Genomic DNA, 19,434 nt, shown 5'->3' with positions numbered 1-19,434 from the left:
GAAAAATCGCTTGTAACAAGTTTTCCCTAGCCCTTAGCTTATATGGTTTTAAGAGGTTTTTAGGGTTTTTTGTCATGTGGATAAGGACCTTGAAAGGAAGTAGTCAAACTGTCCAGCCCAACAGCAACCTCCTCCTCACCTTGCCATGTTCTCTAATGTAAGCCCTTTGTCATTGCACATCATTTTGGACAGTAGCAGACAGCCCAGAGTTCGGTAGCCAAAACTGTAGGCTAGGTGGCCTGTATTAGTGAGGCTGTACAGCATGCTCAGATTCTAGATGACTCGTGGGTGAAGAATGAGTTTGAGATGTGCTCACACAGTTACAGTGAGGGACTAGCAAAGGAAGGCTGGGATATTGGAAGTTTCCCTGTTGCAGAGTTCTACAGAGCATACTGTGCAGTTCAACGGGAAGGAGATGTTGCAAATTTTAAGACAGAAAGATCTGTTCGCACTGTTGGTCTCTGGCACTGGATGGTTTCCTGTGGTTGACTACTACAAACTACGGGCTTCTCACAGCAGCGATGGGAAGCTGCCCTCGTAGGCACATTGATCTTGCTGACTGCAACGATTCTTGCATCGCTCTGATTTCAACATCTTACTGCACCTTTCTGTCTCCACGCTTCTTAATGAATCCCCTTCTCTTCACAGACAGCCTAGGAGGCCCCTAAATCTTTCCACAATGTTTGCAGAGCCCCTTTTAGGATTTAACCTCAGCTAATTTGTTTGCAGACTTCTGCCACATTCCTGTTGATGTTTAATCAAGTTATAGGCAAGAATTTATGTCTGAATCATACTTTTTTTTTGCAGTTTTCACTTCCGAACTGAGGGTGGAACTGTGAAAAGTAACTCTGAGTCTCCCTTCTCAACTACTACTGAGAACAAGGCTTCTCTGGGCCCTTCATCGCCATCTGCTACTTCTGTCACCATGGCAAGTGCTCCTGCCCTCGATGTGCCCACTCCAAGTCCAGCTACTGTGCCCTCTGCCCCAACACTGCTCGCTTGGAAGCAGCTGGCGTCGACCATACCCCAGATGACTCAGATCCCAGCATCAGTGCCTAACCTGGCAACGTCACCCTTGGCAACGACTTCCCTGGAGAACGCCAAGCCTCAGGTCAAACCCGGATTTCTTCAGTTCCAGGAGAAGTAAGTTGCAGATGCTGTTTGCCTCCTTGTGTCCTCTCCAGCTTTGCAATCCCCTCTTTACCGCTCCTCAGAACTGTAGTACATCTGCATTCACCCACTGAGAGACCTTCTGTCTAGAAAGAACTCTGGGATTTATCTTGTGGAAAATTTACTTCTGTACAGTTTAGAAAATACAGTTATCCTAGGAAAAAAAAAAAACAGAATTTTCGGGTACATCTGGGAGCACTTTTAGTTATGAGTTTAGAGGAGAAAAAAAACTTGCTGACATATCACTGAAACCTTTTTTATACCTCATGAGAGATGTACAGAAATACGTGGGTCTTTGCAGTATTTTTGACACTGAAGGCCACAGAGGAAGAATAGCACCTTTAACATTTTCAGCACGACTCCTGACTAGCCCACCTCCAGATCTTGGTCCACGTCTGAGACTTGCCATGAGTTTCTGCAGTTGAGCAAAAATCAGTGGGCAACTGAGTGCTCAGTCATGCAAAGGTGAGGGGTTACTGCAGCAAATTACACAGAAATACCTCAGAGTAGATGTCTACAGATACAGCTGAAAAGGAAGCTTGCTAGATTTGTCCCCATTAAGCTCTGTGGCCTTTTCCTAGGAATGCCACCTATAACTCAGTATAATACAGCTTAATTTTATTTTTTTTCAGTGAAGATCATTGGGAGTCAGATAGCGGAGGGGGCACAAGTGCTTGGGCTCTGCCTCACCAGGAATGGGTCTCTCAGCAGCTCAAGGAATAGGGAGCAGTTCTCTCTCACTTCAGATTTGGCAAAGTTTTGCTGTCCTGGCTGAACTTCTGTACAAGTGTCATGAGTCTCCTTAAATTCTGTGCCTCTGGTTTTGTAGTGTTAGTTTACAAAGTAATTCACAATGGAGGTGCCTGGCAGAAGGTAAGGCACAGAAATTATGTGGTTGCCAGGAGGGCACAGCAGTCCAGGGTCAGGTCAGGCACTGTAGCTGGTGGTGTATCAGTCTCTGGGTCATACATCGACAGTCATTTGTCTGCTTTCAAAGAAGTTTATTAATTCTGTTTCAGGTATCTGAGTAGGTATCATTGGGTATGCTGCTTGGGATCCAAGAGATCAATGTTCAGTTACCTCCAGTCTGACCTCTGTTTGTGCAGCCAGAAATCCATGGAACTGGGGAAGGAGCAAGGTGCCAAAACCATTTAGCTGATTAAATAGGCCACTGCTGATTTTGTCTGATCAGGGGAAGCCCTGGCATCTTGCAGAGTGCATGCCCAAGAGTTTCATTTCAGTCACACAAAACTGAGATGGGAGAAACCATCTGAATTCACTGAGGTTAGCACAGGCAGAAAGGGAGAAACAGCATCTATCTGGATCTGAGAGAGCTTTAAATGGGAAGACCGCAGACCGCACCGTGCATTGCTGTATTGTGATAATCCGAATCAAGAAAGTGTGCTAGCTTGGTGGAACGGCAGTAGTGTTGCCAGCATCAGTTTCACTGCAGAGGAAGGTGGCTGTGGGAAATCTGTGGGCCATGTTTGGAACAGAGGCTTCAACGGGGCTCCCCTCGAATTAAATTTTGGCAAAGAAACAAATGTGTGAAATGAGTGAAGGTGATGATTGGCTTTTGGATGTATTCCAGTGATCCCTGCCTGGCAACGGACTGCAAGTACGCCAACAAATTCCACTTCCACTGTCTCTTTGGGAACTGCAAGTATGTGTGCAAAACCTCTGGCAAAGCAGAATCCCACTGCCTGGACCACATCAACCCCAACAATAATCTGGTGAATGTGCGAGACCAGTTTGCTTACTACTCATTGCAGTGTCTCTGTCCGAACCAGGTAAGCACAGTTCAGAAGCAGCGTTCGTGTTCTAGCCTCAGTATGTGTGGGGGAGAAGAGGAACGGGAAAGGGCAAGTTGGGTATCTGATGGGAAGTAAGGCTGAATGTTTCGTTCCTGGTCTTAATTAGTGTTCTAGTAAAATGTTTGATTTACATCAAATTCAAAATTGCACTGCTTTTGTGTTTCTTTGACTTGGGTGGAGTGGACAAGGCAACTAGAATGATCTGAGAGACACAAGATTAAATAAAATAAAAATCTGTGGTGAATACGAGTAAAAGCCACGAGCTAGGTTTTGGATATTTCAGCATACACTAGTGCAGTACAGAATACACAACAGGAATACCAAATACACGACAGGGAACAAGGTTGCAAGGTTGCACTGCGGCTTGTGGAAGATAAACTGGATGTGATCTGGAGTACCAGTTCAGGCCTCTCATGTCTCAGAGGGACAGCGTTCGTAGCAGGCAGATGAGAGTGCGTTTGTTTCAGATACGCTTAAAGCAACCTCCCTGTTTGCTCCTCCCTAGCACTGTGAATTCAGGATGCGAGGGCATTACCACTGTCTCCGTCCTGGCTGCTACTTTGTGACTAACATCACCACCAAGCTGCCCTGGCATGTGAAAAAACACGAGAAGGCAGAACGAAGGGCAGCCAATGGCTTCAAGTATTTTACCAAGCGCGAAGAGTGTGGCAGACTAGGTGAGTTTTCTTCTCTTTTCCCCCGTCACCTTTGTCATGTGGTCTGTCCCATGTCCAGGCTAAGAATGCCATGGGTTCGAGCCTGTGAGTTATGCTTAAGATGTATTTGGTTATTAAATCGCTAAACAAGAAACGGAACAAAGCAGAAAGGAGTTCCTGATCTGCCTGAGTTGAAGCTGTTTTCCCAAATAGACCCAAGTTAAATGGATAGAAACTGTAGCATAGAGGTTTAAAAAAAAATTATATATATGTCTGGAGATACAACTTCCCCTTTGTTTTTCCTTTTTATCTAATTGTCCAGGCCTTTTTTTGGTTTGCTTTTTTGTACTTTGCAGTCTTTTGGGCCTACAGCTTGTCTTGGGTGGAACTTAAGAGTGCTCTGAGGAGTGAAAAAGAACCGCACAGGGGAAAGGCTTGTTCTGATGAGTGCCTTGTGTGCAAGTCTCCCTGTATCAAGGAAATTGGTGCTTTGCTGGATTCCAGGCAGCTTCAAATGATTTTTTTTTTTTTTTTTTTTTTTGCCAATGTGGTATATTGAAAGCCAGAGATAGAGGTATAGAGAAGCATGCAATAAACCACTCCCTTCTCCTCCAAAACTGTTCTCCACAGCCACTTGTGAGCAGCAGGGAATACAGTGCTGTGTCTTTGTGCCAGGCTTGCACCAGAGCACGGCCTAAGGAAACAGCTGCGATGTGCCACCGCCACAGCCCGTGGCTCACCCACTTGCCAGAACCATTAGAGCGCTGCAGTAGTTATTAAATCGAGGCGCCTCCAGTGTAAACCTGGTAAAACAAACACACACCAACAGAAAATAGAACGCATTCCTGGGGAGGTATCTAGAGCTGAAATCCAGGGCTCTGAGCTGGGGGGAATCCCTAAAGATAGCTCCAGCAGAGCTCCATCCGGAACTGCCTGGGATTCACTTAACCCTTCCCTTAACAGTCTCATAGAGCCCGTCTTCCCCATCCCTCCTGGTTGGACAAAGGCTGAAGCAAAACAGCGTTCAGAACACCACTGCCAGGTGCTATTCTCTTGCTTGCAGGGAAACAGCCACACTAACAGAACCAAACTTTTCTTTTCAGCTTTGAATACATCAAGAACTTATACCCAACTGGTAGCTTGTTTGTGGTATCCAGGGTAATGCCTGTCTGCATGCCACAGCCAGTCCTACCTAGGGCTCATTGACACATGGCAGTAGTCAGCAGTTGCTGTTATTTACTCAACTTTAGGTGTTTCAGGTGATAGCAGGGGCTAGACAAAGCAGGACAATGATATATGACACCCAGCCTACACCGATGCCCTAGCAACAGGCAAGCCTTCACCTGCCCTGTGCCGATACTGTTTCAGTCCTGCCAGCACTGTTTGTTCTCCATCCCAAAGAACAGCGAACGCGATGGGGAGGGCAGCTGAGGTGGGGCTGTGGGGGAGTGCGATACCTAAACAAACATAAACTTGGCATGCACATAAAATGCTCTGTGTGAGCTGAAGATGGGCTTGGTGATTCAGGAGCTGGTTGGCAGCGAGGCAGCTACAGGCTGTGCCTACGTCAGCGGGGTTTATTTTTGGGAGTGATGGGTACGTGCATCCAGCAGTATGTACATGTGGCTGTAGGCCGGGCGTGCTGCGCGATAAACACACGTTTAGCCAGCGCTCTGTCTGCCTGTGTGGATAGAAGCAGCACGATGGGATGGCGTAGCTGGATGTGTAGGTGTGTATGGTTATACCAACACGTAAATGCACGGCTGCTTCTCTGTACATCTCTCTTTTAATGCTGCATATGTATAATAGCAGGTGCAGAAAGCCCTGGCCTGCTTTAAGGGTTGTGAATGTGTCTGAACAAACACACACACTAGCTTTGTATGTGTATGTTTGCGTGTAGAAATACATGGAGGGAGAGAGATGAAAAAACACATACGTATGTAAGTAAAAGTAGAGAGATGATAGCTGAGTAAAACTGAGCCTGTCTGTAGGTCTGTACCTCTCTGGGTGTAAGGGTATGGCCAAGGGATTATGCAGAGGAGATAAAACCTGATCATGGATGTTGCAACAAGCCGTTATTTATCAGCTATAGAATGCAGCTGTTTAGGATCGTGGGGTAACGAGATACGCAACCTCCCAGCATGCACGGCATCAGCCACGAGGAGCAAAATGTGTCAAGTGCCGTATGCCAGAACCCATATAAACTGCTTGTTGTTTAGGAGCTGCCTCTGTCACACTACAAAGTTGGAGTGGCAATAAATGCTTCCTGGCTCATTTCTGTCTGACCAGAGAGCATACGTTGTCCAGAGCTAGGGCTGTTAAGAGACTGCTTTTCTGAAAGCACAGTTAAAGGAAAAAAGAGGAAAAAACACTTTTCATTTCTAATTTAATTATGAGCGTGTATTTTTCAATTGTAACTTCTCTGATACAGTTAAACGTCTTGGGTTTTCCTTTGTAAGGGAAAAGGCACTAGCTGAGACTGGAGAGCACCAGGCACTACTAGATGTTCCTTCCTTATCACAGAATGAAGTGGGATGGGACTGGTCTGCAGCTCAGGCTCACTTCTTGCAGCTGTGTACACTGCAATCCTCTCTGGCAGTTGCTCAGCAGGCAAAATATCATGGTTTTTTTGGTTGTTTTCTTTTTTTATTCAACCCTGTTCCTGAAGAACTCGTGACCAGTGATGATCTCCAGTCCACTAGAAATCCACGTAGCAGCAGCCTTGTCTTGTCTCCAGATCATCTCCCTTCAGCCCCTTTCCCTCTTGGTACCTTTCACATACTACAAACAATGGTTTTGTGTCTGTAGGCTGCAAATACAACCAGGTGAACAGCCACTTCCACTGCATTCGAGAGGGCTGCCAGTTCTCCTTCCTGCTCAAGCACCAAATGACATCCCACGCCAGAAAGCACATGAGAAGGATGCTGGGGAAGAACTTTGATCGTGTTCCTACTCAGGTGACTCACTGGTTATTTACGTTGTAGATCCGTGTGTAGTGTTGGTCCCTTGCTGCAGAACTGCTCTAGTGCCAAGAGGCGCGTACCCAAACTCTTAAGGGTGTCTGTCTGCACCGGGGGATGCAGCTGGGACATGCAAGGCCACCCAAGCCAGCTCTACCTGGTTGGACTTCTACCATATGAGGAAAGGTGAAGCACAGACATCAAAGCATTACTTAGTGTAAACAGATTTCCTTGTGAATTATAGAGAAAAAAAAATTGAGAGGGATAATGCTAAAATACTCGTACTTACAACTTGCACTCCCTCCCTGCTCTCTCAATACACACCAGTTGGCTTATTAAAATTAAAGTGCTTAGGATGTGGAAGAATTGAATGTGCCGGTTAAAGCAAACATTTCCTGTTGCACAGAAAGAATTATTTGCTGCTTCCACCTAGGACTGGAGAAATACTAGTCTTGAAATTTCTCTTCCCTTATTGATTTAGACTTAGTTTGGGGCATCCATTGTCCTTCTCAGGAAGTTGCAGGGCAATGCAGTTGCTTTTTTTCTAACACATAACTGAGAGCAACTGGCAGACCAGGTTTGTCTGTTTCCTTAATAAATCAGAGAGTTTCAACTGCAGCACTGAGCTGCTGCAACCTCCTGCTTGCTCTTCTTACTCCTTAGTCGCTTTAACTTCCATTGACTGGGGAGATGAAAGAAGCTAGCTTTATTTGAATGCCTGTGACTGATCAGACGCTAAGGACAACTTCTCTTACACAGAAAACAAAAGGGATCATCTGTAGAAGCAAGATGGGAACCCCCTTTCATTCCACAACATAGGACTGAGAAGTCCCTATTAGTTAAGTTAGTCAATAAGTTAATTGTTCAAGTCTACTGCTGTTGAATCTAATGAGTTCACAGATGCCAAGGAACTGGTGTTACTGTTGGGGTGGCTTTTGTTCTGAACGCAAAAAGCTTAGGTACAAGAATCAAACTTAGGAGAGATTTAACAACTCGATCTGTCTTCACTACTCTTGTAGTACATGCTGAGTCTAGCCCTAAGAATTTTAGTACATGCCAAGCAGAAAATGCTACTTTTGAGCTCCATCTCCTTTCACTGGCAGTCCTGTCTCACTTCAGCAGTGGAGAAGTAGTGTCTGTTGCTGTGCTTAGCCCATGGAGCGAACAACAAAACAAGGATGTAACCACAACCAGGGCATGTGGCAAAGCTCACCAGACTGATGTATTGCCACTGCCTTTCTACATTTAAATTTACTAACTGCAGTTCTCCCCACTCCTTAGCGCTCAGCAGGCACTCAGGGTGTTTGGGTGTACGTTGCTTCTGGGTACCTACCCATGTAACTGTGCAGAGAAGACCGTGCCACGCCGGGCCACAACAGCTGTGTGTGAACAGAGCACGCGCATGTCACTGGTTTCAGTCTGTGCTCCCCTCTGGCAGCGTCTCAGGATGCAGGCGCTAGGACAGTCATGGCAGCAGTCATACTTCCAGTCTCTAGACGCAGCAGGACCTACACAGTAAGGTAGTAATGCCAAGATTAACATCTCCTGGTTCTGAATGCATCAGAATCTGCACACCAGGCTACTGGTGCCAAGATTAACACTCCCAGCCTCTGAGCGCATCACAATTCACTTACCAGGGTACACGTGCCAAGTTTCATGCTCTGAGCTCCCACTGAAGGAATATTCACGCTCCTAACCACAGTGCCGTGGGTTCCACTCAGGAGCGTGTTCCAGCTATCCCTCATGAACTGTGGCAGAGTGAAACAAACGTGCAGATAGATGGTTTTGGTCTTGGCATCTTGCTTTTGGTGTGAAAGTCCCTGTCCTGTTTTGTTGCTGCAGGTTATTGGCCACACTCCAAGAAATGAAAATCTCCCCCAGGTTGGCAGCATGGCACCCAGCCCAGCCTCTTCAGGAACCCCAGCTTCCTTTCAGGGACCCCCGAGCATGATGGACACCGAAACAGATGAGTACATGGATTACACTGGCTGCAGCCCTGGGGGTATCTCCTCTGAATCTTCCAATATGGACCGCAGCTGCTCCAGCACTCCCGTGGGCAATGAAAGTACCTCAGCAGGTAAGAGAGAGACGGGCTCGGTGGTGGAATGGGTCATCAGTTGCCTGCTCTCTTGGGAGATAAACTCGTGAAGAGGGGCCAGAGGACAACTGCACCTTAAAATATAAACTGTACAGCTTCACAGTAGTGCCGTGTACTAACCTAGCTCCCTCCATCCTTTGTGAGAAGAGATCCATCAGAATGTGCACCTCAAGCATCCATGAACTAACAGCATATCTTTTTTTCTCCCCTGAAGAGAGGTTTTTATCCTGTGTTTTGGAGTTGGATCTATTTTAGTAACTGACTTTTTAACAAAAAAGGTTGTGGGCCTGGTCTGTACGTGGCATTTCCCCTGAGAGCTTTTTGTATTTCCGTGTGCAGCATCTGAAGCCAGGCACTTTCCTATCCTGTTGAGGTACAGAAAGAATGTACAGTAGCAAATATTAAATACCCAGGGAAAAGAATACCTGCCACATCTTCAGAAATCAACATATAAAAGCAGCTCACTGAGCTCCTTTCCTTATGCAAAAACTCTTGTTCCCCTTTGTGCCGTGTTGCGCAGAGGAGACCCTCTTTTTTGGAAGTAAGTTTCTGCCATTGTTTCCTGTTTGCCAGGATAATGTGCAGCCCTCTCCCACTGCCCTGTATGACAGGGTTATCATTTCAGTATTCAGGTGTCTTTTATGAATTCTGTTATCATCTAGTGGTGATCCAGGGATCTCTTAGCTGTCCTTCCCAGGGTTAAGTGTTACATTCTAGACAGGCTGCCTCACTCGTACACATTTTTCTAGTTTTCTTTCCCAGACCAGTTAGATGAAGGTTATCACACATAACACATCTAACCGTATGTTGTATGAGCACTGCTGGGTCATGACAGTGGTTGCCTCATGACGTTAAAGTTCCTCCCGAGAGCTCTGGTGGGACTGGTTCTGGCACGCTCTCCTTTGTCAGTATGGTGTCTGGCCCAAGTCACGCTTCCTAGGGAATGTCCCCCCACTGCTGTGGAGGTAGGGAGCAACTCCACCTGCCCGAAGGGTCAGAGCGCCCTTACAGCTGTCAGTTGGTACAAGGTGGCACTGTATAGATTAACAAGGACCAAGCAAGCAGGAGTTTCTGCATGGAAGCCTGTGGCTCTTCCCCCATGCCACTAAAGCCACCTTACGTTCTGCAGACAACCTTCCTCTTCCTGATGCTGTCAGTTCCTCCCTCACCTTCTGTTTCTTCTCTGTTACAGTTCTGTTTCATACATTTGTGAATGTATTTTCCATTTTCATCATATTGCTTCTGCTCTTGGGTTCTCATTTCAGTTCTTTTGTTTTTTTTGTTTTGTTTTGTTGTTTTGTTTTGGTTTGTTTTTTTTTCCTTTTTTTTTTCTGCTTTTTTTTTTCTCTCCACATTCTCCAGGCTGCCTGGTTCCTTCTACTGCTACTGCTGCTGCCGATGATGCTACCCACAATGCACCACAACCTCAACCACCATCTCTGCCTCCATCTTTCTCACAAGCCCTGCTTAGGTCTCCCCTTCCCACCCTCCCCTATCTTTTCTCTCCATCTTGTCTCTCATACTCTCTGCTCAGTGCCACTCTTGGATCCAGCAGAGGCATTGTCATGCCTGCCGCCAGCACCACTGGGTTCTCGCCCATCATTGCCACTCCAACTCCAGTAAAAAGTGACGTTCCCTTAGTTCAGGATGCAGCAGGTAACACTTCTTTGCTTTCTCTCTTAGTGTCTGCCCATCTCCTTCCCCACTCACCCTGCCCACATTTTTTTCTCCGCACCTTTGGGTCAGTAAAGAAGCATATGTCACTCTGTGTCTTATTAACTTTACCCAAGGGCCCGTCCAGGCCTGGGCTTTTTGTCTGCTGACACAGTAACCACAGCTGAGAAGGGTGACCAAAACCACAGCAAATCACGGAGAAATGTTCCGACACCTGAGAGCAATTTCCGCCAATTCCAAACAATGAGAAAAATCTAAAAAAATTCATAGTTAAAATGCCTCTTGATATCAGCAGGGTGGCCACAAAGCAAACTTTTACTCATGTAAAATCATAGAATGGTTTGGGGTGGAAGGGACCTTCAAAGGTCATCTGGTCCAACCCCCCTGCAAGGAGCAGGGACATCTCCAACCAGATCAGGTTGCTCAGAGCCACATCCTCATGTAGCCTTAAGGAGACTTGGAATTCTTGTTCAGATCTTCCAGGCCACCCACCCCAGTGCTCACCCCAGTCTGCTGCACACATCTCGGCAGGTAAATGTCTGGCAAGGTAGCCAGTTCCCATGTTTTTAGAGATCTTGTAAGCTTCACTGCTTCCTGTTCGTAGACAAAGCCATAAAATCCAGGGCTGCCTTCCCCAGCCCAAGTAACAGAGTGAAGCACAGTCAGTGTCGCCATGATGAGCTCATCAGACAGCTCAGGCTGTTTCTCACACTCATTGTTACTTACATCTGCTCTTAACAGCTGCAGAAAATACAGCTAGATTTTGGGTTTTAAGCTGCCATGTTTCCCATGTGTGACTAAGATCAGAGATATCTCAGGCTGGGGATTCTCATTCCAGCTGGGAATGTTTTTTAGGGTGTGTCTCAGTTTTGGCTTCTTTTCCCAACTCCCAGCTCTCTGCTAGTTAATTAAGGGCATATTTGTGCTTAAAGTTCACACTTAAGAGGATTCTGGCAGCTTATAACTGTCCCAGTCGTTCTTCCCGCCTGCCGGTTTCAGTAATGCGCAAATGTGAGGTGACCGGGTGGGAGTATGGCTGGAGGACCACCTCCACTTGGAAGTTCGCAGTTTTTTCTCATGGGACTTGGCAGGAGAATGATCCTTGTCCTGGCCAGAGGAGTGTGTGCCAACGAACAAAATAATACACAAGAAACTATATTTTTGCCTCTTTTTTTTTTTAACAGATTCGCATGCAACCTGAAAAATCTTTGTGCTATGCTTTCCTCTAATTACGTATTTTTAAGTTTCTTTTTACCTTTGTACAGTTTTGTGACTGTTGACATTATTAATTGTTGAAAAGATAAGCTTATGGCATGCACTTACCATTGAGATTTGCTTGGGATTAAATCTGTTGAGGCTTGTAATCTTCAGTTGGGTGCTAGGGACTGAACGTTGTCTAGTGGCTAACGGAGGAGAGCGTACCAGGTTATCATCTCTGGTTTTCATACGCTTGCTCTGAAACTTCACCTGTGTAAGAACAGAAAATTGGTTTAACTAAAGTTTTAAGCACATCTCTTTGAACTGTTGTCAAAGCTAGGCAGATACATTGACTTTAAAACAGGTAAAATTTATATTCTACTTATTTCCCAGATTTCCCATCCGGAGTGTTTCCCCTCAGATGGCTTATCCTGTATTCCTGTCTGGAGGCAGACAGGATGAGCATTCATACTGATGATAAAAGACTTGATGGTTTGGCTGTAATTTTTTTTAAAAGAAAGAGTAAGGAGTTGATCTGGATAACAGCGATTTGCCCAGGCAGTGATGCCCTTACACGAGTCGCCTGGAAGCGAAGAATGAGATTTTACAATACCAGATGTTTGGGAGTGGGGGAGCAGAGAGTAATTGGTCACAGATTCTATCACTAAGAGCTTGCTAATTTAAAATCCTCAGTGACAGAAAGTTATTCTTTCACTGGTAGCTGGTTCAATTGGCCTTAACGTGCAGTTTCCACCAGCTGCATGTCACTGAGATGGTCTCACCATGGATGCCCCAAGCTGGTGTCTTTGTTTCCAGTCTGAGCAGAAGTGTCACCTAACAAATGGGTGTGGAAAAAAATATTTTGGTCTTTGCTTATCCTGCAATCCGTATAGCCTGGCCACGCGAGTGATGCAGGAGGTTAGGTTGCTGCTACCATGTCCATTGACTTGTGTCTTTCAGTATCGTGCCAGTTTAACTTTTGGAGGCTTCCTTCAATGATCGCCACCTTCTCTTTGAAGGGTTCTCATTTGAAGGGCCAGATACGGCAAAAAATAGCATTCAACACTTTTAATACCTGCTTATCAGCCAGAAAAAAAAAAAAATTCTGCAACAGTCAAACAGATGATTGTTTCTTCAGTCTCCTAGACAAGGATGCAAGCTGCTCTGGAGTCTCGGGCCCCAGGCACTGCATGTCACAAATCATGCCTCTTTTTGAGAGGATGGCAGTTTCAGCATGAAGAGAGGCCAAGGAAAAAAAAGAGAAGTATGTTTTAGTTGCGAGCTATAATTTCCAATTACACTCACAGTTCTGCACCTGGTGAGAAATTCTTGCTGCCAACCTTGTCTGTGCTGCATGTTGATACTGGAGATTGTGGTTTGATTCTGGAAATAGCAGGCAGGGAAGAAAAAAAAGTTAATAGATATAATGAGGTCGAGTCCTTGATGTCAGCGTGATCCTAGGGGACGTGAGCACCAGCCAGTTACGCTGGCCCTCTGAATGGAAGTGGAAGATAGATGAGGGCTCTTTATTTACTAGGGGCATCATGTGATTTTTGACACCCAAGGGAAAGCTGTAGAACTGGTATTTTCTCTCCGAGTCCACTGGCTAGTGATGATGAGAATTAGCCCCATTGAACATCTGTCCATCTGTCTTTCTAAGTGCATTCATTGTAATATGTGGGCTCATTACGGTGAGGGATGGTGCAGTCTCCTGGCCAAAGTCCATCCTAGTTCTATAAATTCCCCCCTTGCAGTTTTAATCATGCATGGGATCTTCCCTCACTTCCTGCCTGTCCTTGGCAATTGTAGAGTATTACAAGAGCCTGGAGAGGGGAAAACAGTATATACCTACCAGTTTTTAGCATTCTTAAACTTTCACCACTTCAACTCCACTGAAAACAGTAAAACACCTCAGTCCTTGGACTGGAACAAGCCAGCTCCTCTGTATTATGAAGTCTGATTTGAGGAAAATAGGACTAGAGATTAACTAAGCAGCAGGAGAAAGTGTGAGAGTAGCAAAACAGAGAAGCAACAGTTAGCATTTGTACAACGTCAGGTGTGCAAGAGCAGCGATTAGAGGCAAGGGGAGATGATAGGCTGACAACTGAGAAAGCGATGTCCAGCGGCATCAGCCAGCCCAGCGTCCAGAGCTCAGGCTTGCTTAGAGCCCGAGGGACGAGCTGCTGGGTGGGAGCAGCTGCAGCGTTGTGTCTTGGCAAATACAGAGCTTGCCAGGATGGTCAGGGGAGGAAGAGACCTGGCTGTCAGCACCATCACTCTTTGCTTTTCCTCCTCAGGGAATACCATCACTATGCCAACTGCCTCGGGGGCCAAAAAGCGCTTCTGGATTATTGAGGACATGTCCCCGTTTGGCAAGCGCCGCAAGACTGCATCCTCGCGGAAGATGCTGGATGAAGGGATGATGCTGGAGGGATTTCGGCGCTATGACCTCTACGAGGACTGCAAGGACTCCAGCTGCCAATTCTCTCTCAAGGTTACCCACTACCACTGCACGCGGGAGAATTGTGGCTACAAGTTCTGTGGCCGTACCCACATGTATAAGCACGCCCAGCATCACGATCGTGTTGACAACCTGGTGTTGGATGACTTCAAACGCTTCAAGTCTTCGCTGAGTTGCAACTTCCCAGACTGTCAGTTCTCTGGCAATAGCACACACTTCCACTGTCTGCGTTGTGGCTTCCGCTGCACTGACAGCACTAAGGTGACAGCCCACCGTAAGCACCACGGTAAGCAGGACGTCATCAGCGCTGCTGGCTTCTGCCAGTTCAGCTCAAGCGTGGACTGCGAGGTGCCTGACTGCAAGTACAAACTCAAGTGCTCCCACTTCCATTGCACCTACCCTGGCTGCAAACACACGGTGGTGGGCATGTCACAGATGGACTCGCACAAGCGCAAACATGAGAAGCAGGAACGAGGGGAGCTTCCTGCCATCTCTCCTGGCCCTGAGGGCCTTGCCCACTCCACTCTTGAGTACGACATCCAGAACTCTTCCATCAACCTGGACAGTTCCCTCAACCTCAGCACTGACAACAACAGCTCCCTCTTCTTCCTCCAGAACGCGGCTGGTGTGGGCCTCAATGATTCCCTGGACCTCAGCAAGAAGCAGTCAGAAGTCACTGAAGGTCCATTACCGAGCAGAGCCGGGGCCGCACCTCAGGAGAGTGGGGCGGTGGCATCTGGCTCTGGTGATGTGGAGGACGAGGATGACTCTTCCCAAGAGGATGAAGAGGATGACGAGGAGGAGATGAATGAAGAAGAGGAGGATGACGAAGAGGAGGAGGATGATGATGATGATGATGAGGATGATGAAGAGGAAGACCTGAACACAGATTCTGAAGAATCCCTGCCTGACCCTGAGGGCATGGCCACTAAAGAAGATGGAGAACCAGAGGAGGCTGCTTCTTCCACAGACCATGGCGATGCTTCCAGGTCACAGGGCGAGCCAGCCCTTACTCCAGCCCCAACTCCTGCTCCAGCTCCAGCTGCTGCCCCAGCCTCTACTGTCGCTCCAGCAGCTTCTCCTTAACCTTAGAGACGACAGCGGCAGTGGTTTGGTTTTGCTCTTACACAGAATTACTAAGAGGACCCCATATGAGGCAAGAACAAAGGTTGGGATGGCAAGTGAAAAACAAACTCCATGCCACACACATGAGAGAGAGAGGAAGGAAGGAAACCCATGCTCCTCCAGAGGCCCCATAAGAGAGACGTGCTGGCAGCAGGACTGGTGCTGCATGACTTCATTCTGCAGATCACGGAGCGCGGGGCAGGACGCAGCAAAAACCACCCTTTTGTACGGACATGGACCTTGAGGGTAGCGGCTGCTTTCCTTTGCTCCCTGCATGGTGCGTGGGGCCTGTGCCCATCTGGGGACCCTTTGTTATGGGTGGGGCTCTATCCCCCCCCCTTTTTCTTTCTGGGTTTTGTTTTTCCATGTTTTCAGTTGTACGATATTAATAATAATCTCCACTTCTTGGAGGGGGGTGGGTGGGAACAACAGGTAATGAATTGTAGAAATATATATTTGTGTGTGTGTGTCTCTCTCTATATATAATGTACACACACACACATATATAAAACTCAAGGAATTGGTGTCACAGCGACAACTGCTCAGCTTTGCCAGGGGAAGGAGGGGGTGAGGGGTGCGCGCTCTCTCTCCCCCCTCCCCGCTTCTTTCTCCAGCATTAAGGAATGGCATCAGACAGCAAGGGTGGGAGTGGGTATTTATTGTCACAGAAATTAGGATGCATTAATGAATGAGCAGGGGTGGGAATGGGACACTCCTCTGTTCTTCCAGATCCATTTTACTATTAATGATGATAATTTTTGAATGCTATTTATATTGTAAAACCTTCTCAGTCTACACTTTCTCTGTAGGACCTCTCCTCGTCCCTGTTCTGCCTGTAGGGATTTAGCTGAAGTAACTTGGGAAGAAGGCAGCGGGCAGTTAAAGGGTCTGTCACACTGGAGGACTGGGGTTAATCGCCCATCCAGTTCCATCTCATCCCAAACCCCCAGGTGCTTCCTCTCTGTGGAGGGCGAGGCGTTTTTGTGGTGCTTCAGTAACCCCATCTCAGGAGGCTGTGAGCTGACGCTGCCCCACAGTGCAGCGCAGGGAGCACCGTGCTCACAGAAGAACATCCTAGCCATTAACGCAGCCTTGAAAATCCTGCTTCTCTGTGACCTACGCAGTCGGGCAATGACAGGTATGTCCCCAGCCCCCGCGCCCTCATCCCCAGCCATTCACTGGGGACGAGCGAGTCTCTCTCTCTGCATGGTGACACGGATCTCTGGTGACTTTTGGGAGAGGGCGAAGGCTCCGCTGAAGAGGGAGGAGAAGGCAGGCAAACGCTCAGGATCCCACTGTGGGCTGTCCTGCTCTGACTGGGCGTCTCTCTTGCTCAGCGCTGGGGCGGGCGGGGGGGCAGCACTGTTCTGCAGCACCTGTGTAGCTCTGGGCCCAGTTGTGGTTTTTGCAGCTACAAAACGTGAGGCTGCTGCAGCCTACGCAGCACAGAGACCTCAGAGATGTGGGAAGACGCTAGCTGAGGCCAAGATGTAGTCCAGCTAAGGATCAATGCACTTCTGCGTCCGTGCTGATAGATTTTGACGAAGGGGCTGAAGCTTGGGCTCTGCATCAGCAAACGCAAGGATACTGGGTTGGGACCTGCCACCTGCAGCAGCTCGGGCTTCCCCCTGGCTCTGAGCCCTTCCCTGCTCTCTTTCCCTAGCGCAGTCTGGGAACACACACTACAGGATACTGTCCCGGGCGCTGCCAGGTGAGGCAGGAGCTGTCTGACCCCCAGATTCTTGCCAGAGTCTGCGAGAGCGCATGTCTGTACCCCTGCCTCCAAGCAGGACTGGCCCTAGGAATGAATTCTGTGCCAGTCTGTAAGTACACCAGCCTAGCAAAAGGTTCCTCGTGGCTGAAGTTTGTCCCCTTTTAAAAAAAAAAAACAACACGCCTAATTGTTTTTTTTTTTCCTAACATGCTGCAGGCACCCCCCTCCCCCAGCTCCACGAGCACGTCAGCTCCAAGGGATCTCCACAATTTGTTTTCACCCTGAGCAGATAAAGGCCTCGAGAAGTTTAGGTTGCTTTTTTTTTTTTTTTTAAATTATTTCCCTAAGGAACTGGTGCAGATCAGGTCTGATTTATAAACAAGCAGCTCAGCTGTGTAAATGTGGGGACAGAATGTTCAGATAACGTTTCAAAAGGAAAGGCAAAAAAAAAAAAAAAAAAGTTGTACAGTATTTTTCCTGTAAAGGTTATTACTATATATAGAACAAAAGAGAAACCACCAATGCCAGGGGGGTGAGGGGGGTCATCTGCCTTCTGGATAGCCCTTAGATATGGTTAATTGTGTGCAATTTTTTTTTCCTTTCTTTTTTTTTTTTTTTTTTCTTCAATGTAGTGTTTATTTGTAGGGGGTGGCAGGGGAGGGAGGGCCTTAATGCTATGGTTTGAGGCTGACTTCACACTCCTAGCACTGACCGGAGCTGCACGATTCTGAATTCTAACTTGAATTTTGTAGAGATGAAACAAATGAAAACAAAACAAATGAACTATTGTTATTACTAGTTTGTAGTTTATTTAATTCTTTGGAGTTCTTTTCCTCTATCAGCTATTTGTGTGGCTTTTATTTTTATAGGTTTTTAATTTTTTTGTTTGTTTTTGTTTTGTTTGGTATATCCCCTGCCCTCAGCTGTGTGTTTTCTAGCACAACCCAATCCTTGAGTATAATGACGCTCACGTTCCTGGGGCAGAGTGAGGGAATGAGGCCCTGGAATTTCTAGAAATGGGATGGGGCAAGAAGATTTTACTTCAATGGCACTTGCTGCAGGTTCTACACTTGTACATTTTTCCCATATTCAACTACTTAGATAGTTACGGTGATGGGCTCCAAGGGGAATCCTTGGATATAACACAAGCCACATCTTGCTAACCAGATGTGTTTATTTAGTCCCACTGCGATCACCGCGATGTGTGGGAGCAGGATGGAGCCTGTTGCCTTCCATACAGCACCCTGCACGGTTTCCCGAAACCTGCCTGGGAGGCGAGGGGGAGCCTGGCTTCAGGGGCAGGGCGCAGGGCTCACCTGGGCTCCTTGTCTCCGTTCAGGACGCACAGGCTCTGTCCCTGCTGTAGGAGCTGGGAACCTGCAGGGGACGTAGGGTTTTTACCTCTTCCCTTTCATATCTGACCGGACTCCACTGACTGAATCACTGCACAACAGTGGGAGAAAGCAGACGCGTGGAGAAAAGGGGTAAAAGATGTACGAGTAGCTCTGCTAACACAGCTTTAGGCAGGTGTGGCCGTGCAGCTGCACCAGGCTCGGCGCAGGAACGGGGCCCCGTTTCACACGTCCTCCGGCGTGGCTAAGCCCACCAGGAGGGTCTGTGTTTATCTATGCACACCATTATCTCCCCCAAGGCACCCTACTTCTCCCTAACATCTCAGCCTTTCTCCCAAACTTCATCGCCTCTTCTCCAGGAGCTGGCCCAGGCACTGAGATCTCGTTCCTGCCAGGCTACTGCTAAGTGGGACAGCCAAGCAGGGCCTGGCCCCTGCAGAAGGTCAGGCACCCTCAGAGGACAGGGGCCACCCCGCAGGCTGGCCCTGGTCCCGCCCCGGGGCGCGTCCTACTCAACCTTGGCCAAGTCCTGTTTCTGTAAATCTCTTACTATGGCTCTGTTCGCAACAACAACAACAACAAAAAGTCAAGACCATTAAACCCGTTTTTTTAGTCTGCCCTGTTAAGGCTTTAATTCAGCAAAACTCTTAAGCAGCTGCTCTCTGAGCAGGCACAGGTTTAAGCCTGTGCTTAAGTGCTTTTCTGACCAAAGGCCGCAACAACAGCGTTCCCGATGACAGCGAGGTGTTGGTGCACGTGAAGCGATCCTAGCACGAGGCCCTTGGTACAATGCTATTGAAAGATGTGCTCAAAAGAACGACCAGAGGAAGAGGGGGAGATTCAACTGACTGTGTGAGGAGGGGGAAGAAGGAGAGAGGAGATGGAATGATTCTGTCCAAAACAAGATTTAAAAACCAAACAAAATAAACTTTGAGATGGACCCTCCTGATTCTGCTACCATTCACTGCTGAAGAGCAAAAAAAAAAAAAAAAAAAAAAAAGAAATAAAATAAAAACTATTGACTAGATTGTTCATTCTAGCCACAAACTCAACTGGATTAAAGTCTGTGTGGAAGGAATTTTGTAAAGAAAAAAAAAAAAAAATTTAAAAAAAAAATTTTCCAATGTAGCAAAAAAAAACCCTTTAAAAAACAAAAATAAAAAAAAAGACAAAGAGGGAGGATTCTAGCCTTTTGTAATATCCATATTGCACA

At 47.2% G+C, this 19,434-nt stretch overlaps 1 protein-coding gene across 4 annotated transcripts in view; it reads left to right on the top strand.

Moving 5' to 3' along the window:
- CASZ1 (castor zinc finger 1) overlaps positions 1-19,149 on the top strand; it is a 93,941-nt gene extending 74,792 nt beyond the window's left edge. For 3 of the 4 annotated variants that reach the window (XM_086764598.1, XM_086764597.1, XM_086764599.1), the window contains 6 exons: positions 808-1,143; positions 2,762-2,960; positions 3,490-3,661; positions 6,449-6,597; positions 8,443-8,677; positions 13,867-19,149. In XM_086764598.1, the coding sequence (XP_086620724.1) occupies positions 808-1,143; positions 2,762-2,960; positions 3,490-3,661; positions 6,449-6,597; positions 8,443-8,677; positions 13,867-15,116 (2,341 nt within the window). In that variant the 3' untranslated portion in view covers positions 15,117-19,149. Of the gene's footprint in view, positions 1-807; positions 1,144-2,761; positions 2,961-3,489; positions 3,662-6,448; positions 6,598-8,442; positions 8,678-10,060; positions 10,355-13,866 lie in introns of all 4 variants that reach the window. The other variant, XM_086764600.1, reaches the window with a different exon arrangement.
- The last annotated feature ends 285 nt before the right edge of the window (positions 19,150-19,434 follow it).

This window comes from Chlamydotis macqueenii, chromosome 21 (genome assembly GCF_036417535.1).
Source record: "Chlamydotis macqueenii isolate bChlMac1 chromosome 21, bChlMac1.mat, whole genome shotgun sequence".
In the NCBI taxonomy this organism is placed as follows: Eukaryota; Metazoa; Chordata; class Aves; order Otidiformes; family Otididae; genus Chlamydotis; species Chlamydotis macqueenii.
Note: the sequence above shows the minus strand (reverse complement) of the source record. Positions and strands in the feature narration are given on the sequence as shown.